The sequence below is a fragment of the Amblyomma mixtum genome, chromosome 4 (genome assembly GCF_055824585.1).
Source record: "Amblyomma mixtum isolate Tamu chromosome 4, ASM5582458v1, whole genome shotgun sequence".
NCBI lineage: Eukaryota > Metazoa > Arthropoda > Arachnida > Ixodida > Ixodidae > Amblyomma > Amblyomma mixtum.
In genome coordinates, this window is record NC_143015.1 from 90,255,845 (window position 1) to 90,282,312 (window position 26,468).

The 26,468-nt window shown below is 47.7% G+C and overlaps 2 protein-coding genes and 1 non-coding gene across 3 annotated transcripts in view; 2 read left to right on the top strand and 1 right to left on the bottom strand.

Annotated features, from left to right (window-relative positions):
* LOC149347382 (uncharacterized) overlaps positions 1 to 26,468 on the top strand; it is a 114,165-nt gene that overhangs the window by 69,377 nt on the left and 18,320 nt on the right. The window contains exon 2 of the mRNA XM_089585567.1: positions 22,327 to 22,601. Coding sequence (XP_089441693.1) covers positions 22,537 to 22,601 — 65 coding nt within the window. The 5' untranslated portion in view covers positions 22,327 to 22,536. The remainder of the gene's footprint in view (positions 1 to 22,326; positions 22,602 to 26,468) is intronic.
* Positions 10,239 to 10,895, bottom strand: LOC149347384 (uncharacterized). Its single transcript, XM_089541572.1, has one exon. It carries the CDS (start codon positions 10,893 to 10,895, stop codon positions 10,239 to 10,241), a length of 657 nt encoding a protein of 218 aa, XP_089397698.1.
* LOC149347385 (U4 spliceosomal RNA) lies at positions 19,557 to 19,698 on the top strand. Its single transcript, XR_016282611.1, has one exon. It is a non-coding gene; the product is annotated as a U4 spliceosomal RNA (small nuclear RNA).

A 26,468-nucleotide genomic window follows, 5' to 3' on the forward strand; every position in this document is an offset into this window, starting at 1 on the left:
CTGAAACCCGATTGGATCGAAAATTCGTTCGAGTTATCGGAAGTACGAGTTTAATGGAGTCTCCGAATCCACTCGATGTGGGCGGGGCTAAGGCATTCAATTCGAATGGGCCGGAGGTAAGAATTAAACGAGTCCGAATTAATGAGAGTTCACTAAGTTTGTAAAACAGGCTCTGTCGGGCACGAAGTCGGGGGATCGAATCCTGGCAGGCGGAGGCGAAATTCAAGACATTCCCGTCTGCTCTTTGATTCCACTGTGCATTAAATACACTCAGGTGTTCGAAATTACCGTAATTTCCAGTATAAGGTCCGCATCCGCTACATAGTCTGCGGGGGCCGCTTGTGCAATTATGGCACAAAAATGAATGTGCATGCACTGATTAGTATGATCCGGGCTGTCTGTGAAAAAAAAAAAAAATCAGCAGTTTCTACATAGACAGAAGGCTCATCATTGTCTTTGGCCTATTCGCCGTTACTGTCTTCAGCAGACGCACATTTCCGTTTTCGCATTTATATAGACAGCGCTGACGCTACTTTGAATTACGGGATTCAACCACCCACTTGCACGCTTCTAATTGCGCGCGTGCAACCAGTCAGCCACGCGATGACAACTGAAGTATAATCCACTTATTATAAAAGGTATGAAAGTTAATTATAAAAGGTTGGTTTAAGGCGTTTAACGTCCCGAAGCGACTCAGGCTATGAGGGACGCTGTAGTGAAGGGCTGCGAAAATTTCGACCACCGGGCGTTCCTTAACGTGCACTGACATCGCACAGTACAGGGGCCTCTAATATTTCGCCTCCATCGATATTCGACTAGCGCGGCCGGAATCGAACCCGCGTCTTTCGGGCCAGCAGCCGAACACCGTAACTACTGAGCCGCCGCGGCGGCAGTTCATTATAAATGTTCGAACCCTCCATCTTAGGACGCTCAGGGACTGTGGTTCCTTCCGCGGAGGGGAGGGGGGGGGGGTAGTGTAACGGTGCACAGTCACGAGGCGAAGGGTACGTTGTTTTGGACGTTCGGCAGTGGACGACGACGAGATCGTGGCAGTTAGTGCTCGGGGGTGACTTGGTTTGGTTTGCCTTCTGACTGCGGCCTGTCGCGCCTGCGGCTGAGCTAACCCCCTTAATAACATAAAATTGAGTCGGGAATTTCGAGCTCAACTGCGCGACGCTGAAAAAGCAAACATTATGGTCTGCGCCTGCGCATACATACCAACAACTGGGGACAAAAGCATTTTTTCAGCGGAAACCCATTTATAAACGCAATTTTTTCATATAATGTAAGATTTCACTATAACAATCAATACATCAGCAGATCAGTCTTAAATTTTTTTTGTTGTATTGACGTTTTTGCTATCATTCAATGCGCTCCCCATATATTTTCTATGGCAGTCTCAACTGTTCGATGCGATCGATGGAAACACTCTAAAAGAAAGATTTTGCTACATCTCAGAAGAATGGACCATTACATGGAATATTTCCATAACAGTATCTTAAAATTTTCTAAGTTTATAAATTTTTGTCCGCAATTGTTGGACGCTGTGCGAAAAGCACGAAATTTCAACTTTTAATCATTTGCAGCCGCGGATTGCATAGCGAAATTTATGGTAACCCGGAGCCCTCCACTGCGGCGCTCCTTTGTCTTTTCATTCTCTCGCTCATTCCTTGATCCTTTCTTCCATGGCGCGGTTGAGGTGTGAGACATTTAGACAGTTAATGCACCTTTCCTATTCTCCCCTTCATTATACACTTAAAAATTTCACATCTCCTAAAAACCTAATAAGCAGCGAAGGTTTCACGAGGGCTTCGTCTCCGGGGAATAAAATGACCCGAAATGGAGGCTCTTTTTCGTAAAGTTGAAAAAAGAAAAAAATAGATGGATATCAGGAAACGACGGAAAACGAAACAACCCCGCCGCTCATCAAAAAGGCGCGACGACATGAGCCGGAAAAAAAAGGAAGCTGGAAATGAACCGATGTGAAATGCCCGGCTACGATAGTGACCTACGGGTGAAGGGGAGACCAACCCACGCTCCGAGACCTTAATGGGGACTTGGGGAAGAGGAAGGAAGGGAAACGGGTCTATGGACTCAGAAAATTTCCCTAAATTTTAATGGCGCCCGTCCTCCACCACCGCCCCTTCCCCGTCGGCACCCGAACACTGGAACACGGTACTCAAAAAAAGAGAAGAAAAAGCTCTTGGCGAATGTCGTCTGTCCTCAAGAATATTCTTTAGGGGAATATGAGGGAAAGGCTAAGTGCAATAGGTTATTCTCCATCTCTATTGAGATAGGCTTAGTGACCTCTTTTTATGGCTCCCACTCTCACTAAACGTATTCAACAAAACTGAGTAGGGCTCTTTCGCATAACAGGCGCACTTTGCAGTAAAACAAGCTTTACAGAACAACGCACTCGCGATTCGGGAAGCGAAGCAACAAATCGTTCCCGAAAACGGCGGAAGCATTCAGAGGCGATCGCCATAACCGGCACAGCACATTTCCACGGCAGAGAGACCCGGAAAGAGCCGCGAAAAGGAAAGGCTGAAAGGAAAAGAACGGAAGTGCGTTTTTTTGCGCGGCCAAATTTAGCGCGAGACCGTTTTGAGCGAATGGTGAATCTGTGAGGAACAGAGTGGCGCTGCTGCGCGCAGGAGAACAAAGCACACACAAAAAAAAGTACACTATCATTTCGATGCCCTTCAAAGCGTAAATGTTTTCAAAAGAAGTAACTCGATCAAATGCAAGCCCACTTATCTTCGCTCGTCCTAAGATGCTTTGCGAGGTAGTTCCAATAGGCTTTTCTCATGTTCTTTGTCTCTTAGTTCAGTTGAGTGTGTGGTAGCGCTTCCTCTGTACCGATTTCTATTTTTTTTTTGTGGGCAATGTTCACTTTGTTTGTAGAGGCCAGACACTTTGAATATATCTAAATGGAACTTTTCGCCTGGGGTGCATCCTCGCCATGTACATAAAGAGTAATTCATTCATTCATTCATTCATTTTTTTTATTCGGGTACCTACAGCGCCCATTGAGGGCATTTTTGTAGGGGGGATACAGTTGAAAAGCATACATCATCATGCAGATGACACTGTGTAAAAAGAGAGAGAGAAATGAACGGAAAGGCAGGGAGGTAAACCAGGCGATGCCCAGTTGGCTACCCTACACTTGAGGAGGGGAACAAAAGGGGGAAAAAGAGCGGCAATGAAATGAGTTTTTCAAGTGTCCATCGACCACTATGTCACGGGGACAACTTCTTCTGGCAATTTATTCCAATCATGCACTGTTTTGGGGAATAAATGAGTTATTAAAGGTATTTATAGGGCACTGGTATTCTTGAACCTTTAAAGAATGATCTAGATTCATTCATTCATTCATTCATTCATTCCTTCATTCATTCATTCATTCATTCATTCATTCATTCATTCATTCATTCATTCATTCATTCATTCATTCATTTTTTTTATTCGGGTACCTACAGCGCCCATTAAGGGCATTTTGTAGGGGGATACAGTTGAAAAGCATACATCGTCATGCAGATGACACTGTGTAAAAAGAGAGAGAGAGAGAAATGAACGGAAAGGCAGGGAGGTAAACCAGGCGATGCCCAGTAGGCTACCCTACACTTGAGGAGGGGAACAAAAGGGGAAAAAAGGAAAAAGAGCGGCAATGAACTGAGTTTTCGAAGTGTCCTGCGACCACTATGTCACGGGGACAACTTCTGGCAATGTATTCCAATCATGCACTGTTTTCGGGAAGAAATGAGTTATTACAGGTATTTATACGGCACTGGTATTCTTGAACCTTTAAAGAATGTTTGTTTGTTTGTTTGATTGTTTGTTTGTTTGTTTGTTTGTTTGTTTGTTTGTTTGTTTGTTGGGGTTTAACGTCCCAAAGCGGCTGAGGCTATGAGAGACGCAAGATTCAAGAGATCTAGATTCATTCATTCATTCATTCATTCATATGAGCCACTGAGGCCAAGTGGGCTCTTCTGAGAACTTGCACAAGGCGACAATGCCAGAACATGCTTGACATTTTGCGAGCGAGAGAACACAGCAAGTAGGAATGCCTCGGTCGCCTCTGCTCATTTATAGACAGCGCTTGGTTCTGACCTGGTGTGGCAGAGAGCTTCCGGGTCGCGCCAGTACTGGCAGTTGAATAGGGGGTGAAAACAAGTGTTGGGGTTTTAACGTACTTGGTTAAGCATCTCAAATAAACAGCGCAAACGAAGACAAGCACAAAAGACAAGGAAACGGACGACACAGCGCTGACTAACAACTGAGGGTTTATTGCTGATCATACAAGTACAAATACATAGATGTCGGCAGAGTGGGAAGATATACAAAGTGCAAAAAAAAAACTGCAAGGGAAATTACCGAAGCCTACAACATATTGAAGCAGGGAAGTGCATGTATCAGCACTCCTTCGCTAACACTACTGCAAAAAGAGCTGTCACTCCTCGGGGCTGAGAATCTCTGCTGATTTCTAGCGTGCTTCTGTTACTGTTGTAACATTTATGGTTTTTTTTTTTTGCACTTTGTATATCTTCCCACTCTGCCGACATCTATGTATTTATACTTGTATGATCAGCAATAAACCACCAGTTGTAAGTCAGCGCTGTGTAGTCCGTTTCCTTGTCTTTTGTGCTCGTCTTCGTTCGCGCTGTTTATTCAAGATAAACCGAGTAGGCATACGAAAGCATTTGTGTAGCCTGGTTGGCTCACGGTTTTGTTTTGCTGGGTCGATGGCACGTCTGGCGACAATATTAGACTCAGGTTAAGCTCTGATCGAGGTTAAGCTGATCTCATCTGTTCGTGTCGCGGATGGAAGTTGATGACCACGATGTGCAGTGCACAGCGCGAATGTCATTTGGTCTCTTTCAGTGCTACACGGAAAAAAGTAATGTCATTCGAAAATGATGGCATTGATGATCAGTGAAAAACACAGTACAACTGAAAGACATCAGCGCGCATGGAAGATGATTGAAATTGTTACAAAGTCAACCACAAATCCGACAAATGTAAACAAACAAAATGGCTGACATGGTGGTGCGCGGACAGGCGCGAAGCGTGGAAATGGCTTCCAAAAGCTGAACTTCTCAGTTACGTCTTTAAGTACTTTCTAGCTTAACGAACGTGGCATGCCAACCAGCAAGAAACAAGCAACCCAAAATGACCGACGGTCAAGTCAAGTCAAGTCAAGTCAGTTTTATTTATATCATTATGATGTGGGCAGGCTCAGGCAAAAAGCGAACGATTTTCGCTTGAGGGAGCCCGAGCCCCCCTACATGGCGTACAGCAAGGGCAAAAAATTAGAAAAAAAAGTACAAAATCCACACACGCTACCTAACAGAATATAATACAGGAATTTCAAAACAATCGATATAAACTCTTGGTACATGCTCATTAATACGCAATACATTGGTGTTAACATAGATGTCATTAACATAGATGTCATGGTGTTAACATAGATGGCGTGAAGCCGCGGGAAAGACGCGGCTTCACACTCAGCCGCTGCTGTTGGCTGCTGCTGAGACCGAGAGTAACAGCTATCCACGGCAGCCTCTAGTGTGAACAGATTCACACCTACATTAACTTTTTTTAGCCGAACTAAATAAATGCACTTTCTAAGTTTGGCAGTGCGCACATTATTTTTTTCGTATCGCTTGTTCCTGCTGCGTATCTGGTGTCCAGAGTACGCATTCGGTTGGAGATCGAATGCGAATGAGTTCCCCTAACTCATTCGATGGCGAATGTCATTCGAACCTAATGACATTACATGTTCCCGTGTAGCAGTCGATTAATGACATTAGGTGCTAATGTCATTAGATTAGAACGACATTAAATTTGCCGGTGTGACAGGGGTATAACACCACGAGAGATCGGCTGCGGCGATAGCATAGTGCTCTCGTGCTGTGGCCATCGAAGCTGATTTGTCGCGGGAATATGTATTTCATATATCTGCATGGTGACCAAATGTTTAGGGGAATGCCCAAAGGTGGAGTAGATTTGTAATAAGGGAGTAATTACTTATTGAAGTCCACCTGAGCGCAGCCATACGGCTACAAAGGAAAGCTATACAGCTTTCTCAGAAATTTCGTAGTAGAGAAAAATTTGTCCTGGTCCGGGGTTCGAACCCGGGACCACCGCTTCACCGGAGCAGTCGCTCTACCAATTGAGCTACCCGGGACGGCAAGCTTATGCTTGTAGCTTTCCTTTGTAGCCGTACGGCTGCGCTCGGGTGGACGTCAATGAGTAATTACTCCCTTATTACATATCTGCATGGCTGTTGCTATGCTAGGTCTGGTCAAGGTCACCCTCAAGGTCATCCTCCCATTGGCTACAGCTGGAACTTGTGCGCCGTTCCTCCGAGCTAACCCGAGCTTACCGGAGTTACTCCGAGGCTTTACACAGGATTCTTGGTTGGGACTCTATTACGAGTTTTTTTTTTTTTTCGTTCTGTTTATTACGTTGTTATTATCTTTGTTTTTTTTTTTCATTTTGTTCATTTTGCGCTTTGTTGTTCCACCACATTTTGATACTTGCTGACCACCAGTTATTGCTCTTTTCTTGTTTTTTTTTTGCTCTGTTACTCATGTTAGATGTTCCTTCTATATATTCATGTTCGAATTTTACCACCCCCTATGTAATACCCTCGTGAAGAGGGCCTTCAGGGGCATTTTGAAATAAATAAATAAAGTAAAGCAGCGCTTTCGCATTGAAAATAGTGAAGAAAAAATAAACGACGCCAACCAAAAGAAAAGGAGAACATGACGTTTCGGTTCCCATACGGAAGCCGGGTTCACAATGATGGCAAAACGAAGCATCTTTGCCCCCAGTATACGCAAGGTGTGTGGGATCTGTTTTGCGCCATACTTAAGGCAACAATAGTTCGTTTCGCCCTAGTTGTGAACAAGGCTCCCGTGTGGGAGCCGTAATGTCGTCTGCTTCTTTTCTTTTGGTCGGCGTCATTTATTTTTCGTCACGTTCCATCCCGACCTGACGGGTTTCCGTCGAACTCTTGACTTCAAAAAAAAAAAGAAAACAAAAAATAATAATAATAGTAATGACATGCCAGAGAAAACAACGTTGGAGGGAAGGAATTCTTGGAAGAAACTTTCAACGGAGCGACGGAGGTTGATTGCGTTTCGAGGCACTTATTACGTCGAAGTAAATAACAAAAACACGAAAGAATGAATAAAAAAAACTACGACCAAAGTAAGGAAATTGGAGGGTTGGGACGAATAAGGAACAAAGAAGCTCTAAACGAGGAAAGAGGTCGAGAAAGGAAGATAGAAACAAAGAAAGAAAGCAACGAAGAAATAAAGACCGAAAGAAGAAGTAACGAAAAAATAAAAAGACAAGTGCTTGAAACCATCCTTTATCATTAGCGCGTTGCTCAACACTTCTTTAGATCCGCTCTTAATGAAATTCCGATCCTTCTCTACATCGTGTCTCGCCGCGCGCTTCCAAAAAAGGCGCGAAAAATGCGCTCCACATTTACAGGAAGCCGGAAGTCGCCGACGTCGACGGCTGCAGGAAGCCAGGGCCGACTTCTAGTTCGGCTAGCCGAGCGCGTACAAGAAACCCGGAGTCTTTCGTCCTTGTCTCCTGAAGATTGCCAGCGAATTAAGTCTGCAAAGCGGCAAAGAATTTGCTCATTTTTTATGTTCATTCTTTTTTTTTTTTTACCGCGCCTGTCTACACCTAGCTCGCGTTCATTTTTGCCGCGGGGCTTATCGAGCGAAATGAACGAATGAACAGCGAGCTCCTTCTTGGAGCGCTGTTTCAAAATCGCTTACTTACATCTTTTTCTTTCTGTACACGGATTGTTCGCCCACATCACGGACCCTTATCAGGAGGACCCGACTCGCTTTCGTAAGAGAGACGAAAGCAGTTTAACGGAAATCTCGTTGCGAACGAGATCCGCCGCGAATTCTCGTTCTTTCCCGTCGTCTGCTGCCGCGCTGCTTCTTGTTTTCTTTTATGTCGTCTGCCCTCGTGTTTTTAACGGAAGATAAGCCGGAGAAAAATAAAAGAAAAATAGCTAAATTTTAAAAATTGCGCAGTTGAACACCAGCGTGTGCGCAAAAGCGCCCAATAACGAAGCTCAGAGATTATAAATGTGAGGGATTTCGGCGGCAATTAGCGCCGATAACTTTTCAAACATACCCCCGTTTTCCAATTTCCCATGCTTAGCGGAATCAACTAGTCGTTAATCAAAAGAGCTTTGAAACCGGATACAAAAAGCAAACAAAAGAAAGAAATTGAATCAAGCTAAACACAGGGAGGGGTGTTGACTCTGATATCGAAATCCGGTCAGTACGGCAGCCATTACCCGTCTCCGCCTGTTCCAGTATACGTGTAAGGCTCCGAAGAAGCAGTTTTTGACTGCTATATCCAGCTCGCGTCGAGAGTGAGACACACCATTGTTCTTCAGATGTGCGCAACTGTCATAACAGATAGCGTCGTGAACATCTCAAGTCAGGAGGCAACACGTCTAAAAAGTCCCAAGCACCATGATGAACTGCTTTTTTTTTTTCCCCGACCTAGTTTTCTTCTTTTAGAGTTTACTAAAAAAAAGATTTTCTTTTCTCGAGAATTCCTTTAGTACATGATCGCGCTCCTTGTCGAACTAAAACGTGGATGGCGTAAATATGCCCGGTACATAACTCATTTGTAATGTAAAGATTGTGCGTAAGTAACCTTGCAACTTGTATTGTTAAATATAACTCGCCCACCGTGGTCCAATACGAAGTCGTATGCCTCTGCGCGCTTAACGATGATAAATAGGACGCATACAGCTAACCAAGCTGCTAGTTCGCAAGTCTTAGCTGTATTCTGGTGTACTGCCCCGCTGAAAATGCTATGCTTAAAAAACACTCTTCTATATTAAAAGGCCTATTTTTGAAACTTGTTGAAAGTCTTAGGTGAAACACCCTGTATATTCACGTTTAGTGCTTGCGTCATTTGGTAAGTTTAACTCTGCTTTCTTTACGTTTATTTGCGAATATTTGTTTTATCTAAAGCGCCACCTTGTATCTTTTTTTTTTTCCTCTTTTCTTCGCGTATTGATCAGCCAGAGGTCCCAGACGTGCAGTCTTCTAACTTCTGGGTCATCCGTATATTCGACATTTGGAACTACTCTTTGATATTAGAAAACACGCACTTGGTTCGACTTTTCTGCCGAATATAGTTTCTCCGAGACAGTCCGCATATATTTTTTTTTTTCAATATATAATCGGCTCTTAAGCAACTATTACAAAGTCATTACAAGTTTATCTTGTTGAAAACTAGCGTCGGTATGCAGCCTGTTTTATCTTCCGACTCCAAGCCCATCGCCAGGAACCTCAAAAAATGAATTCATAAACAAAATCGCCGGCGTGTTTTTGATATTGAGCGATCCGCACCTTTTCTTGGCCCCATGCCGTGACCTGGCACAAAGTATAGCGTTCTGTGCCTTCCGAGCCGCGTTCGAGTTGTTCTATTTATTCCAGTCGATTTATCGACCGGGGATCCTGCGCCAGTCACTTCTGTGTGTGTGTGTTTGTGCACCAGCCTCTTAGATGTGCGTGTTTGTTTGCAAAAGCTTGTGAACCCGATTTAAACGGCGCTTTGCTTTTCGGCCGCTTCAACGGCGCCTTCGCGCGGTTAACAGAAGGAGCCCATTTTGAGGCTGCTTTGTGGCGCATTTTGGTTGGTTTGGTTTATTAGGGTTTAACGTCCCAAAGCGACTCAGGCTATGAGGGACGCCGTAGTGGAGGGCTCCGGAAATTTAGACCACCTGGGGTTCTTCAACGTGCACTGACATCGCACAGTACACGGGCCTCTAGAATTTAGCCTCCATCGAAACTCAGCCGCAGCGGCCGGGATCGAACCCGCGCCTTTCGGATCAACAGCCGAGCGCCGTAACCACTGCGCCACCATGGCGGGGCGTATCTGGAAAAAGGTCTCTGGAAAGAAGGTCCCCTGAGGAAGCACTGTCTAAGAAAAAATGTCCCGAAGTGAAGAAAAAAATTTCTTCCGGAACCCACTTCACAGAAAATTGCCCTCTTTATTAGACTATTCTTTGGATTTGAGAATAGATGTAAGCATGAAGTATTTTGTAGTACCAGACCGCGCCATGGTCATGCAGTCCAGTTCATGCAAAGGAAAAGCACTTCTGCAGGTGACTTCCAGAGGACCAGTTCCCTTTCGCCGCCATCATTGTTCTTCATGGACGTCCCGTATATGTTCGTTGTTCAGTCGCTTCCGTGCCGACATCTGTAATCGTTGTAGCTTGCAATGTTAAAGCTTGCCAAAAAGAAACGCAGTCGAAGCCTTGATATCACGGTGAAGAAATGCAGCTGGAAGCAAAGAAATACACCAAAGACGACTTGACACTGGGCTATCTTCATGGTCACGGTGGCTTCTTCCGAACGCAATCCGTCAATCGTCTTCCACACGGTTGGGTGTCTGTGGCCAAGCATGCTTCCCAGCCTTCTAGTCTGAGCTTCTGCATGGTTGTTAGTCCTGTGTCCTCCATCAAGAGTTGATGCGTGGACACTCCACATTGCAGCGGAATAGGTGGGAGGTGTTCGCCGCAAGGTTACGATGTTGTTAGCTCTGTTTATCCGCTTGTACGTACCGTAAACATATGTGGTATCAAAGTACTCTACTATTTCTGGGGCAGCTTCTGGCATTTGGCTTTTCAGTACTGTCATTTCTTCTTCTACGCCGTTGAGCGGCAAGAAAGCAAGAGTGTCCAGCGTTCCCGTCAATGTACGGAATTCATCGTCTTGCCTGTAAAGGCTCGCCAAATAGAGCTCTTGAATTTTTCGCCAGGTACTTTGACACAGATGTAAGAAGCACGCCTTTATAGTAACGCCTTCTGCAAACACTGCCTTGGCAGCATTCATGGTCGCCCTTTCAAAATCGCGCATAACGAGGTCGAGGTTCAGAACCAATTCAAGGAGTTCGCACTGGTCACGAAGTGACCTGAACAGCTCTTCGTAGGTTTCCTGATTTTTCCTTATCATCAAGACGTAAGCAACTGATACAACGCCGTCGCCGTGTGGTACAAGAATAAGGTATAGCTGTAGGAATCCCTTGGGTGCGAGGTCGAAGTTCCCATCCATGAGCCATGTGCTGCCCTCGGCTAGCAACTTCAAGCAAGTTGTGCTGGCAAATACAAGTAGTCGGTTTTCAGACTCTGTACCATTGTCGTAGCAGAGGAAAGATTCTGGCTTGCTACCGGAAGCCACAGTCCACGGTGACTGAAAAACAAGGTTCGCAAGGCTGCCAGGATTCGGCGGGCAGATTTTGCTTCGCTGTTTGGGAACATTTTTTCCTACTTCGCAAATCGGGATGTTTTTTTCCGGAGACGTATCTTCCGGAGACGATTTTTCTGGGGATATTTTTTCCGGCTCCCGATGGGAATGGTCTAATCTTCCGATTCGTGGCAAAATCTTACATATAAGTTTGTCCTACGCTACTAAAGAGGAATCTGAACTCGTCTTTTTACCGCTGGAACTCGATCTACACGTTCCCAGCATTCATCTTAAAGCAGCGCGAAACACAGGACGTAGTAGAAGAAACAAGAACGACACGAGCGCAATTCCTCTCTTGTTTCCTCCACTACGGCCTGTGTTTCGCGCTGCTTTAAGATGAATCCTTTCCAACTTGCACAATTTTCTGTTCTCGTTTTCCGAGCATTCTTAGACACTTCGAATTATTGCCCTGTACGGTCTATTTCCCTAATTCAAATCGGATTAACGTCCGGCTCGTTAACGTTCGGAGTCGTTATACCACTCTTGGCTACAGCTGCGGTGGTGGTGGTGAAAAGCATTTATTTAGTAATTTACAGAGAGGTGCTCGGGGAGAGGCCCCTAATGGGTCTCACCCCTTACAATACTAGGCGGAGTCCCTCATTCTAGGATCCCGTTGGTCGAGACCGCTACACAAGTCCGCCGAACCAGGGCCTGTTGGGCCGATAGTTCCTGGCAGCGGCGGCCTGCGACTTTCAGTGCGTGTGGATCTCATTGCTTGTCGCGCTTGCTGCGGACCGTATTGCTCTACTTCCTCTTTTTCTTTCATGTTCCCCTTATTCCCCTCCTCCCGGGCATGGGAACATTCTTCCGGTTAACCTCCCTGCCTTTTCTCTACCACTTCCTCTCTCTCTCCTGACGCAGTGGCGTAGCGCTGGCATCGAGGCACCCTAGCGTAGCAGTTAAGCGGTGCGCCATTGACTCGGCAGGTGGCTGCTTCAAACACAGCCCCCGATTGTGCTTGTGAGGCCCACGTCGCTCATCCCGAACTCCCGTAAGACTCAATGTTGCACAGATAATTCCTCGTGAGGCTCTCTATCTCTCTACCAATGAGCTAATGAGCAGTGTCATGCACGGTGGGCGGGTTGCCATCTATCCTCCTTGGCAGACGGGCCACTCGCTTCATCGTGACACAGACGGACGGACGCCGGCTCTTATCGCGAACGGGACCACTATAGTGCTATCGCATCTAAATCAGTGATCCCCTAGAATACGCGTTGCACGTGCCGCCACGACCGCTATGATGATGGTTAACCTATAGTACCACCTTCACAGTGCACGTGGGAGGAGTTAAGCGGATTAGGTGAACCGGCAGCTTTTTGTCCCCATCCTAGCTTTAAAACATGGCGGCCACTATGACGTCAGTGCAACCAATCTACCCGGCGTCCCAAAAATTACTGATGGATTTTCAAAATCCATCAGTCATTTTTGGGACACCCGGTATATACGCACGGTGTGACCAAAGAGGTTATACAAAAGAAAACTTTTTACACCACCTTGGGTGTACCTAGCTCCTGATAAGCGCAGTGAAAAACAAATTTCAAGAAACTTCCCTCCGTGACGATCGATCGAAACCACGTCCGCGAGTCCCCACCCGCTCTTGGCTTTCACGAGAGCCACTGGGGAAGATCGGGATAAGAGGATTACTCCCGCAAAGACCGGCACATCGCGGCAGCTAAGAAGGTACGCGGGCGACGTGAGCTCAGCCGTCGCGGCAACCTTTCAGGACTACGGAGGCGATCTTTCTTTACGGGAGGTAGAGTACTTCAACTTCAAGGCATTCCCGTCTCGTCGGAAGAGCTCTGGAACTTCGGGATTAAAAGAGAACCCATATAAAAAATTATCCTTATAATTTCAGTCGGGGCGAGAAAGCCACAGGGATGACTGCATTCCAGCCTCCTCCAGGAAGGGTCGACTTAAGGCCCTCCTTTGTGCTCTCACTGCCTGTCATATGAGGGGGATGACAAGAAAGGCAGCCGCCGTCAGCGCTAGCGCAGCGCTCTGCCGCTAGGCGGCGCCACCCAAATACGGTCGCTTAGGATGTCTTAGACAACACCACCTAGGTCTTAGAACGCGAAGCTACAAAAAGAAATTTAACGAAGAAGATGACACATCTGCAGTGTGTGGTAGATCTGTGGAAACAATTGAGCACCTCATACTCAAATGTGATGGTATCCATCCGGATGTCGATGAAGGCACAGTCACTCTTCCTGAGGCCCTAGGATTTAAATATAACATTGGTCACGTAAATAAATCTGCAGTGGAAGTTCGCAAAAAGCGATTGGAGGATTGGTGGCTGAAAAGCAGAGATGTGACATAAGGTTAGAAGTGTAGGAAACTGTGGGTAAAGAAGATGGCGAATCTTAATGAGAATAGACAGCACAGTTGAACAAAAATAAAGAAAGAAAAGCTGAGAGTGAAGTTCGCAGTGCTGTATTTTGTTTGCCGCATCCGGTCGCGTTAGTGGAATGCCCATTACGTTCTCTCTTGGGCCCTCCGCACAGCCGCACAGAAGGGGGAGAGCTCAACCCAGCGGGATACGGGGGGCGCCGGACAGCGCCGTTACGGGAAAGGTCAAACTCCCCTCATGGACGGAGTCGTTAGGCCGCATCACAGTGCGTGGGCTTTTGTGCCATGTCTGCAGGGGCATGCTTTGACATATTGTCACGCTAGCTGCAGGCATGAGGAGCGACGATGCTTAACAGATGAGCTGAAGTGGCTTTCCTGGAGCTTGGGTCAACCGGACGTTGAAGTAATCTGCATCTTGGGAAAGTGAGAGTGTTCGCGAAGCTCGCAGCAGGAAAGCAAAATCGTGATGGTGGAAAGTGTACATAAGATATGTGTACGGTGTCGCGATGAGCTACCTTCTTTCCCCAGTCATTGATTGGTTGTGCTTTCCTTTCCCCAATAAGTTATTGGGTGGATGTTTGTACAGTACCTGATTGGTTATTCCTCCCACCGAGGGAGGGGATATAGGGTTTAAAACCCGCTGTTTCGGCAGGACCGAGGGCTGGTTTCGCCACGTAGAAGTACGATCCAGTCAAGTGTAAATATGTTTTCTCCTTGCTTGTATCTTCCTTTGTGCTTTTAATTGTTATAAAAGTTTGACCTCTCCAGAAGTGTCCTCTTGCAATGTGATTGAGCAATTCGAATCTGCAAGACGTCAAGAATCCTACAACAATCATCTTTAACCCAATTTCCCTCAAAAAGATTTAGAGAGCGGAATCTCAACTGGCGCAGTCGACAGGATTTGCTACGTCTTTCTGCTCGGGGTATCTGACGGAGGGGCGGAAGATCAAGTCGGTGGACAAGCTGCAGAGCGGTACGTCCTAAAGGAGTAACGTGAGTCAGCGTCATAGATGGACGTTGGAAGCTTCAGAGACTGCTGGTCATTGTCAACGGGACGTAGGAGGCTCAAGTCAGCGAGGAGCTGAAGGAGCCAGGCGACCGACGTGTCGTGTAGGTGCCAAGTCCGTGAGCTGCGGAAGGAACCAGGCGTCCACGTTGAGGTTCAAGACAAGAACCAGGCGACCAGCGAGTCAAACGAGGCAGAAGTCAGCAAGCTGCTGAATGAACCGATCTGTCGCATCGAGAAAACATCATCAGGGAAGTCAGCGAGCTGATGTGAGAGCCGGGGCTCTCATCCGCATCGAGGAGCCCGCTGTCGTCACTCAGGGCGACGAGATTACCGTGGTAAAGGAAAGCAACCAGCGAGGTTAGGAGACCTTCCTGCTTCCTCCGAATTCACCATGTCGGTGTAGCGTTTTCATGCTATAAATGATAGCACGGAAAATGGAGATGGCTGCCGTACGGTATAATTGGGAGGGCAAGATGCGACGTTTGGAGATTGAGGAGGCAGAAAAGCTGCTTGAAATTGAGAATTTGAAACTCGTAATTGAGCGAGAAAAGATGAAACTTGCACAGATGCAATCGAAATTAAATCAGGGAGCGTTGCTGATGTCGGACACGCATACACTGCTAAAACAAGCTGGAAAGGCGCAGGCGAAAGAGGCACACGAGAGGACTGCTCTCGAGCTAGAATTGAGCACCGTAAACGGATTAGACGGAAACGAATCTAAGGCCACAGTAGAATTTGAGGAAGAGGAAAATGCGGAGCCGACAGTAGCCGCAGTCTTCGCCATAGCTCAGGAACCGGCAATGTCGCAAGATACATCCTCTTCTCCTGATTTCAGAGATGAGCCATGGCGAGCTCGAATGCAGTCAGGAAGACGGGGAAACGCAACAGGACAATCCTCAGAGTTATGGGTCGCATAACCTAGAGGCAGTGAAATGTCCGCAGGTCGGTTTGGTGCAGTCAGTGCGTAGTCGACCCGGAGAAAAGTGCACCCTTAGTGTCAAAAAAACACCCTTAGTGTGCGGGGGAAACCTAAAGAGATGGTCAGTGACCCCGAGGTGCACGCGAGAGGCTCACAGCAAGATAAAAAGAGCGCACCACTGCTGGAGCAAAAAGAAAGGAAAGGCTCTTATCTTGAGTTAGCAGTGCTTACTGGCATCGATGTAAAGAGCGATGATGTTGTTCCAGAGCCTAAAGAAAGGAACCGCATAGCGTATCCGAGCGTAGATTCTGATTGTGCGACGCGTGCGGGTAGGTCAGAGAACCAACCCCACAAAATTGCTAGGAAGCCGTTGTCTAAGGGCAAAAGTGGTAGTAAGTCAACAAAAAGGCCACGACGCGGAAGAACAGCAGAGTTGTCTTGTCTTCAGACAAATGCAGTCAGCTCTCGAAAAGGGAGAGTAAAAGTAAAAAAGAATTCAGGCTGCACATACAGTCAACCGCGTGATTCTTCGAAAATGTGTCGGGCGATCCCCCGTAAAAGACGACGTCGAAAGCCCCCACGGCAAGTGTGTGGCGCCAGGCTACAGGCAAGAACACGGGAAACTTGTTTGCGTCTGCCGTGTCAGCAGACGGGTCGGAAGCGGGGCAGTGCAGCCAGTTCAAAGCGTGAAGGGGGGACGGGCAATCGTCTTGCTCACAGTCCATTGTGTAGTACGATTCGGCACTGCACGCGCTTCCGAGGCTTTCACAGTGTCTGGTCGGAGCACAGAAACGGAGACAGGGGTCGGAGAGGGACTAACGCGAGGGGCGACTGCATTTGTCACGCTTCCGCAGCTGAAGGGAAGGTCAGACGAACGCGACCTCGAAGGGCGCGGCTGAAAAGTTAATCCCTGAACACAAAGCAGAGGGAACTTGTGCTGGTCGTTTTTTTTTTTGTGAGCATTTTGAAAGAGAAGCTTTTGCAATCGTGTGGGCCCCGGGAAAACTAGATACGTGGCTATTCGGGGTGAAAGTGAGGGTCGCAACAGACCACAACCCACTCACCGATCTAATCCGCTCAGCGTCCACTAGTGCGCGGTTGATGCGATTGTCACTAGCTTTACAAAAGTATGACTTGGAGATTGTGCACATTAAGGGTTCCCTAAACAAATGTGTCGATGCACTCTCTCGAGAGGAAGAGCTGTAATTGCCAGGCATGAGCAATTGCTTCGTTGCTCATCTAGCGACCGCAGCACAGAGTAACCGATAGTGGTTGTATGTACTTGTTTGGAGGTGATACTCTGATTAGTAAACCCTGCGTCAGCCATTTCGGGGTGCAGGTGGTTGGGAGCCCACTGGCCAATTTTGGGGCCCAGATCTGACATGGTGGATTCTGGAATGTTCAGATTGGTTTCCAGCCTTGTGTGTGCGGGTTGAAATATCCGCTGTGTGCGCGCATGTGTGCGTGCTGGTGTACTGACCAGACAGCCGGCGCATGTGTGCGTGTTGGTGGACTGACCGGACAGCCGGCGTACGTCTGTGTGCGTGCGCATGTACTTTTGTTGTCGGACACCGTGGCTGAACTTTAATGTCCCACTGACAACAAGTGTCCGTGTGACATTCTTGGTTGGGAGGAGTGAAGTTCGCGGTGCTGAATTTTGTTTGCCGCATCCGGTCGCGTTATTGGAATGCTCATTACGTTCTCTCTTGGGCCCTCCCGCACAGAAGGGGGAGAGCTCAACCCAGCGAGATACGGGGGGCGCCGGACAGCGCTGTTACGGGAAAGGTCCAACTCCCCCCATGGACGGAGTCGTTAGGCCGCATCACAGTGCGTGGGCTTTTGTGCCATGTCTGCAGCGGCGTGCTTTGACATATTGTCACGCTAGCTGCAGGCATGAGGAGCGACGATGCTTAACAGATGAGCTGAAGTGGCTTTCCTGGAACTTAGGTCCACCGGACGTTGAAGTAATCTGCATCATGGGAAAGTGAGAGTGTTCGCGAAGCTCGCAGCAGGAAAGCAAAATCGTGATGGTGGAAAGTGAACATACGATATGTGTACGGTGTTGCGATGAGCTACCTTCTTTCCCTAATCATTGATTATTTGTGTTTTCCTTTCCCCAATAAGTTATTGGGTGGATGTTTGTACAGTACCTGATTGGTTATTCCTCCCACCGAGGGCGGGGATATAGGGTTTAAAACCCGCTGTTTCGGCAGGACCGAGAGCTGGTTTCGTCACGTAGAAGTACGAGCCAGTCAAGAGTAAATATGTTTTCTCCTTGCTTGTATCTTCCTTTGTGCTTTTAATTGTTATAAAAGTTTGACCTCTCCAGAAGTGTCCTCTTGCAATGTGATTGAGCAATTCGAATCTGCAAGACGTCAAGAATCCTACAACAATCATCTTTAACCCAATTTCCCTCAACAAGATTTACAAAGCGGAATCGCAACTCTGAGCATGGTGGCAATTGCTACCACCCCGTTTAAAAGGGGGCGCTCCTATGCTCTGTTCCAATGTATAGTAATATACATCTAAACACCCATCTAGATGTCGATGCCGGGACGATCGACATCTATGAGACTCTGGGGTTCATGGATAATGAAGGCAGCGTGAAATCATCCCCGGTATAGAGTCACTAATGAACAGTCGGATTACTGGTTTCTGAAAAGCAGAGAATTTACGTGAAAGGTTAATAATAGGAACAATAATCTTACAGCTCAAGATATAGAATGTAATTCTTCATGGAAGCGGGGTGGCACAAGTAAGCTAATGCAATCTTTCGAAATGTATGGCGAAAAAACGAGGACAGATGAAGGCAGCGACACGATACGAGCGCTTTCACACAGCTGAATTTTTATAAGGGTTAACTGGATATCTACTGTGGGAAAGAAAGGGAAACGAAAAACACAATGAAAAACAAGATGAAGTGGCAAAATATCTGCGATAAAAGGTTGGTTGGTTGGTTTATGGGGTTTAACGCCCCAAAGCGACTAAGGCTATGAGAGACGCCGTAGTGGAGGGCTCCGGAAATTTCGACCACCTGGGGTTCTTTAACGTGCACTGACATCGCACAGTACGTGGGCCTCGAATTTCTCCTCCAAAGAAATTCAGCCGCCGCGGCCGGGATCGAACCCGCGTCTTTCGGGCCAGCAGCCGAGCACCATAGCCACTGAGCCACCGCGGCGGCTATCTGGGATAAAAGCAGTCTCAAAAAACATATAATTAACATGCCCAATGCTACTTAACAACTGATTTTAGATAAGCAGTACCCAATTTCATTTTTTGTTAAGTTGATGGACGTGTCACTGACGCACTTCTTCCCTCCTTTCGCGATGTGGAATGCCTCAGTAATCTTCCTTGTAAGCTGATTATGTGGTTTGCAAAGTACAACAGCCTTATCGAAAAGGGGTCACAGACGACAATGGCATCCACCGATTCCCATGAACTTGCCAGTGTGACAACGCAGGGAGCGGCATGACAATGGAGGGGGTAACTATCCCCCACCATGGAGGGAGGGGACTGTCCCCTTTCTACTGCCACTCCCTGCATTGTCCCGATAGCAGGGTCTTGAGAATCGGCCGACGTCATTGTCTGGAAGGGTGGTCCTTTGACGGGGAAAAGGTGCTTCGTCATTTAGTTGACATCGCACAGCACTTGTGCTAGCTAGATATGGACACAGGCCTACTTATTCGGGAAAGGAGGGGAGGGCATCGGTGAGGCATGCCGTCACGTGTAGCACGATGATCCAGCTCGGGGGTGTTAAAATATCAAGTGATCGACAGTAAAACACACTTAAAGGGACTAAAGTTGCGTTGCTTCAACTAAACGGTCGCTGCTGCGTAAGTGTAGAAAATGTTTTGTGAAATCTGTTCTTCGAGTTCGTAAGTAGTCTGGCGGTTTTCCTTGCTTAAGTAGCAGCAGGAACCGGCTCAAGAAGGAGGCATGGCCAGGAGGGCCTTCCGGCGCTGTCCAGTGCAGCGTCAGCTTTGCGCAGAGGCAGTGTCGCATCCCATGAAGTCTCGACTGAGGAGTGACTATTGCTAGTTGAAAACTTTTCCCAATACCCCGCCTGGACGACGTGAAATACCGTCGGCCGTGGCAATTTTTGGACGGCCCTACGGGGCCTCATAACCGAAATCGAAAGAAAGAGCATAACGTCACATAGAAATGCCGCCGCGGTGGCTCAGTGGTTATGACGCTCGGCTGCTGACCCGAAAGGCTCGTCTTCGATCCTAGGCGCGACGGTCGAATTTAAATGGGGCCAAAATTCTAGAGCCCCGTGTACCGTGAGCGCATGTTCAGGAACCCCAGGTGGTCGACATTTCCGGAGCCCTTCACTACGGCTTCTCTCAGGGCCTGAGTAGCTTTGGCACGTTAAACCTTACTTCGAAATGACGGCAATAAGTACTTCTTGGTGCGGACGTCACGAGTATGAATCATGCGGCCGGAAAAATTCTTAAATTTAAATTTCTCTGCAATATTTTATTTTTATTTTGTTGCGGCCGGTCAGAATAATGAATTTTTAATGGAAACAGTGACTGTATGGAGCTGTTCGAAGGGTCCCTTCAAACTGCTAGACACGGCAAGCGCTACCCTGGAGCCGAACAGGGAGTTTTATTAAGGCTGCGAGCCCTCTCGCCAGTTCGTAGCACCTACCTCCGACGACGCTAACCGTTGTTGCTTATCGGTGCCCTAGCCCACTATCATCCCCTGCTTCCCTACTGCGGCATGCGCCCTATGCCCAGAACCCTTCGCTTCCTCCCTCCACATCCTTTCCCTCTGCCTGGCGGACCCTCCCCCGCGGGACCTAGAGAACCTCAAGACCTGGGAGGACTGGGAGACCCTGCTGCGCTCGGAGGACCCGGCCGTGCAGACCATCGCCACCGGCCGGGCTGCCAGTGTTATGGACCTCAGGAACATAAACACTTGAGTGGAGTGGGGTCGTGCGGGGACCCTGGGGCGTGCCCCGAATTCCTGTTGTAATAAAGTTTTCTCTCTCTCTATCGGTGCAAGCTTACAAGGATCAATGCTGCGGCGATTTTATAACATCGTGATCGCGCTAACGCCTAATTCGAATTTAAAAAAAATGACTAGTTTAGCTCTGGTTAAACCTGGAGGATTGCGAAAGCAACATCTGCGCCTAGCCATATATTGTTGCGTGAGCTACATTGCCCACAGTCTCGTCGTTTCGCGTGCTCTTGCGATGGAGAGCGCGCGGCGGCGGCCCCGGCACGCTAGCTATGCGGCGCTACTGCGCATGCGCAACTGGCGAGCGCGGCGGCGGCCCCTCTGAGTCACCCGCGCAGCGACGGCGCTCCAGCTGTGCGCCGTGTGATATCACTGCTCCTCGCGCATGCGCAGCTTGGCCTTTCCAGAGCTCCTCGAAATGGCTCGACGACTAGCGTAGTGTTGCTTTCGCAACAAAACGTACGACACTTAAGAATACTTCCATGCTGTGAATTCGAAAGCATTTGTGTCTCACCGTGGACAACTATTTAGCTATATTTGTTCCTTAGTTAGTACTAACAAATACTACCGTGTAAAAACCCTTCCGGTGAACGCCTATGGTGGCATGGAGTTATGGTGAAAGTTTTTATGAAATACCGCATGGCTGACGCGTAATAAAAGCGCCGCTTCAACCAATCCGCCGCACCGCGCTCCTGCTTTATCTGACGCCACTTCCGGTATGATGCCGTCACTTCCTGTCTCCCAGACTACGGTGACGTCACGCTTAATTATCGTGACCACTTTTCCATTCAATAACGACAACGCCGTGTTTCGTTGCTGATGAAGTCATATACGGCTTTCGCCTTAAATAAAGATACGAAGGTCTCAAGAGCTATTTTAAAATGGTGCAACAAAAAAGAAGGATGAAAAAAAGATAGCAACAACGGAACATTAACACTTACACAGTGCTATACAGGCCAGGCTTCTCAGGAAGAAGCTGTTGAGAGTTATACCATGTAAACTTACATAGTTCACGGCCACTTCTGTAAGTATCCAGATATAAAACGGGGAACTATCGGGAAACAGAAATTTTCTTTATCTTTTTATTTTCTAAGCCTACACCTATCGTAGGTCACCAGATGTAAGGCTTTCTGCAATCACGGCGTTATCAAGAGAGCTGCCGAATCAAACGGCTTTCAAAGGAAGCTTCACATTTTCACTATGAAGTAAGCATGCAACGCGGGGTGTATACACACTACAAAAACACCGTGTGTGTTACAAGCGAAGCTGATGCGTAACCAGCTTGATCGCATCAGTTCTTTTAGTTTCTTGCGGTTCATTTTTTTTTTTTCATTCTTTTGTTTCCAACATGCGCTAGGCGTGACCTTTGCTGAACCTACATCAATGATGCCAGCTGCGCGTACAAGCGATTAAAGCTGAAACGTGAAAAACCTGCGTGTCACAGACGATACAAACTTATCACGCACGGTTCATCCGGTGACGCCGAACTGCCATTTAGCAGCCGCACATGTGCGAGTAGCGGAGAGAACTGCGAAAATCTGTATTTTTTTATATTCGTGAGGCTTCGTGAGCATCGCCAATAAAAGTAGACATAAAAAACGCACACACACACAAACAAAAATGAAATAATGTCTATCGCACTGCAAGCAGCATCGTCTGCTAAACTGGCACAACACGCGACTTCGCGGCGTCATGATGCTTTTGCAACCGTCATCTATATACCGGAGCAAAGTCGGTTCTCGAGTGTGAAGCCCGAATACAGGCCCCAATCTGCTCATGCGCAGGTCACTTAAGGGGAGGAGGAGAAGGCCGGCAGAGTCGTCACGGTGGTCGACGACCGGCGACGCCCGAGGACGGATTCGTGCCGCCCTGACTGCTACCACCGCCGGCTTAGCAGCGACTGCCGGCCGCAGTCCTCGCCGTCGCAGCAACAGCTTCAGCAGGCGGCGTCAGTCCAATCCCCGTCCGACCCAGGAACCTGCGGAGGCAACACCATGGCCACCCGAAAGAGGCCTCCCGGCTACGGGGGCTACCTCGGCTCGTACCACAGGTACCGCGAGTGAGTATAGACAAGGCCGCAGAGTGACTATTTACTGTATGTTTTACGACGAGACCCGAAGCGTGGGACAGTGGTACGAACAAGTAACGACGACTTTGACCATGCCATGTTCATTTGTTTCAGGTGAAAACGATGACAATGCGAATATTATGTTCTAAGCCCCCGCGGTGACTCAGTAGTTATGGTGCTCGGCTGCTGACCCGAAGGACGCGGTTTCGATCCCGGCCGCGGCGGCCGAATTTCGATGGAGGCGAAATTCTAGAGGCCCGTGTACTGTGCGATGTCAGTGCACGTTAAAGAAACCCAAGGTGGTCGAAATTTCCGGAGCCCTCCACTACGGCGTCTGTCATAGCCTGAGTCGCTTTGGGACGTTAAGCCCCATAAACCAACCAAACCAACGAACAGTATGTTCTCAACTTGCGCTTGGGGACAAGGACCACGTTCACGTATCGTCTTAGCCTCTAGCTCGTCCCTGTAAGCACAGTTCAGCCGCCGCGGAGGCTCAGTGGTTATGGCGCTCGGCTGCTGACGCGAAAGACACGGGTTCGATCCCGGCCACAAAATTCTAGAGGCCCGTGTACCGTGTGATGTCAGTGCACGTTAAAGAACCACAGGTGGTCGAAATTTCCGGAGCCCTCCACTACGGCGTCTCTCATAGCCTTAGTCGCTTTGGGACGTTAAACCCCTCATAAATCAAAATCAAACCAAACTCCCTTATTACAAACCAAACTAAGAGCAGTTTAGAGCACGCTGTCTTACCACCAGCTAGCCTAACAGTAGACAGGTGAGCACAGTTGTATGGAGTGCTGCCGACGAAAGGAAGTTTCAAAGCAGGTACTGAGTTGACACATCATACTTGCTCTCGAGCGTACCCATGGAGCTAGACATCCAAACCTTACTCCTAGCTAAGCAGTGGCGTTAAGATTGCACTTCAACCGGAAACGTTTCTGGTTTACATGCCTGCCTTTCCCCTCTCTCTGTATCTATCTATCATTCCATTTGCTCCGCAGCACACCGTTCGAGCACTCTAAACAAGCGTGCTCAATTCTGCACACATCTTGGCCATCTTGAAATAGTTATGGTAAAGTCTTGAGCAAGGTCCAGTTAGATTCAGTTGGCATCCATTCCATTCATTATAACCGCTTTTTGGTGTGTATTTCACCGTAACCGGCACACACCATTATAGTCCAAGTTAGAAATTTTCACGATGTTTTTATAGCTCAAACTTTGCGTCAGTTGCCTTCAGCACTTTATCTTGTACGTTATAAAATTGTGTGACCTGTGGCACTGCAGACGTGCTTTGGTGGTGCTCGTCTTTTTTTAGCATGTCCTTGTGGTAATGCTCAGAAAAAAAAATAATACAGCCTTAAGACCACACACTATGAGCACACAGCTTGCGGTAGGTGTATGCGCAGAACTAGACAACTGCGGGGAGGTTAAATGTCTCCCCGTAAGCGCGTAACACTTGTGTTAACATGACAAGCAATATGTGAGCTGTGCACTTTGGACGACAATAAGAACCACCCTGCCTGCCTTGAGGCTTTTCACATTCTGCTTCCCTAGAATCGAACGTTCCCCGCTAAGAGTAAAAAAAAAATTCCGCTTGAGCAGAGAACTTCGTTTGCATGTGCTTTGCATGCATGGTCATAACAACAAAACCTTTCGCACACGCGAAACACTTTCCAGATTACAGCAATCTTAAATTCGATTTTCTATTTGGTGCAGTCTTACACCTATGCAAGCTACAATCTATCGCGCGCACGGAACCGGTGAACACGCGTTCTAAACACGTCGTTTCATTTCGATGAGTTCTCGGTCGTTCCGGTTGCAAATTTTGTCAGCAAAGTGGTGCAAGTGCACAAATTACGTTTCAAAGCCTGAACGCAGCGCAGTTTCACGAAGCGAAGTTTTGACTCAGCGACATCCTCTTTACCATTAAGAAAATACTGTTTTTGTACCGATCAAGAAAGCAACGATAACATTTTTGTCGTCGCAGCGTAGCGACTAAAACAGAGAACAGAAACGATGCTTTGAGACAAAAAAACAACAGCAAACTTGAACAGTCGCTATCACTCTAAACACGAATACCCCTATATGGGAGATAAAAGGGTGTAAAGTTGTCCTCTGACGCACACCCTTTCATTAAAGGATGTGAGCTAGAGGACAACTTTACACCCTTTTTACTCCTTTCTGTTTAGAGTGTATTTTAGCAGAAATAGCTGCAGCAACTTTAGAGATTATTGCAGCAAATACACAAGTACAGCAGGCCACGCAAAGAAAATTTATACATCTAAGGGACATGCGTTTATTTCCTAGTGGTTTGAGCACCGGCCTCGCATGCGGGAGGTACAGGGTTCGATCCCCATTGCCGCCGGATACCTATCGGTAATACAATGGCCACAGTTTAGCGCGATCTCAAGGTTATCACGTACGTTGCGTGTGAAACGGACGAAGTTTTTCTCGGCGTGACGGTCCCTTAGTCCTCAACAAACATTACGGTGCACGATAGAATAATTTTTCGTCTATACCTGAGCTCATGCATTTCTTGCAGCATTCTTGCGATAATAAATATGTCAGTGGTTTAGCTGTGGTTAAACCTAGAGAATTGCGAAAGCAACGAGGAGAGACAGAGAGAGGCGATGGAGAGCGCGCGGCAGCGGCGGCGGCCCCGGCACGCTAGCTATGCGCCGCTACTGCGCATGCGCAACTGGCGAGCGCGGCGGCGGCGTCACCCGCGCAGCGACGGCGGCGGCGCGCCAGCTGTGCGCCGTGTGACGTCACTGCTCTTCGCGCATGCGCAGTATGTCCTTTCGTCAACTGCGCGAAATGGCTCGGCGACTCGCGTAGTGTTGCTTTCGTAACAATACCGTGCTAGAACAGTTTAATCCGAGTACGTTACGCCTGAAGTGATCGTCTTCAAATCTCATTACTGTACAAGATTCCTCCTGGCCTGGTGCTAGTCTGGTATGGGTACCATAATTCTAGGAGGAGCTCTTTGTGGTTCGAGGCTAGGACGGGATTATTGTTTCGTTTGGTTTGGTTTTTTGGGGTTTAACGTCCCAAAGCAACCCAGGCTATGAGGTACGCCGTAGTGAAGGGCTCCGGAAATTCCGACCACCTGGGGATCTTTAACGTGCACTGACATCGCACAGCACACGGGCCTCTAGAATTTCGCCTTCATTGGAATTCGGCCGCCGCGGCCTTATCGAACCCGCGTCTTTCGGCTCATCAGCTGAGCGCCGTAACCACTGAGCCACCGCGGCGAGGCCAGGGGATTATTGTGGACTAAGACATACCAAGTCAGGTACCACGATATAGACACGTGCAGTGTGTGTGGAGAGAAGGAAACGACTAAACACTTGGTACTTAATTTTTTTTTCTGTAAATATCTCCAGCCTAGAGTTGAAAGCAGCGGGGCTGATTTATTCAAAACATTTGGATTTAAGGACAGTGAAGGAAAAATAGACTTTAAGCGACTTTAAGACTTTAACCTCTGAATGAAGTATAGGGCTCTTATGTACCCTTGTTTTGTGCCAAGTCCGATGCCTTCGTTTGCTGCCAGGTGCGATGTCATTACATGTTCTCTGCCTTTGTAATCGATTTTATGTTGTATGTTCTGGTTTTTGCTCTGTTCGCTATCTGCTTCTTTTGCAATGTACTTGTCACTTTTATCAATATGTTTGTACCTAAGGCCTGTAACATGGGCCGGCAGTATTTGCTAAATAAATAAAATTAAAAAAGACGTAACCAAGCGAAGGTTATCTGATTGGCGGCTAAAATCAAGACCAAGGAAGAAATGGTTGGAAAATGGGTCTTTGACCACACTTTGCGTAGACGAAGACTACCTTGTGTCATGGTGATGCTAGG

Excerpts from the sequence above, each read along its gene's own strand:
- LOC149347384 (XM_089541572.1), bottom strand. The coding sequence starts at position 10,895 with ATGAATGCTGCCAAGGCAGTGTTTGCAGAAGGCGTTACTATAAAGGCG.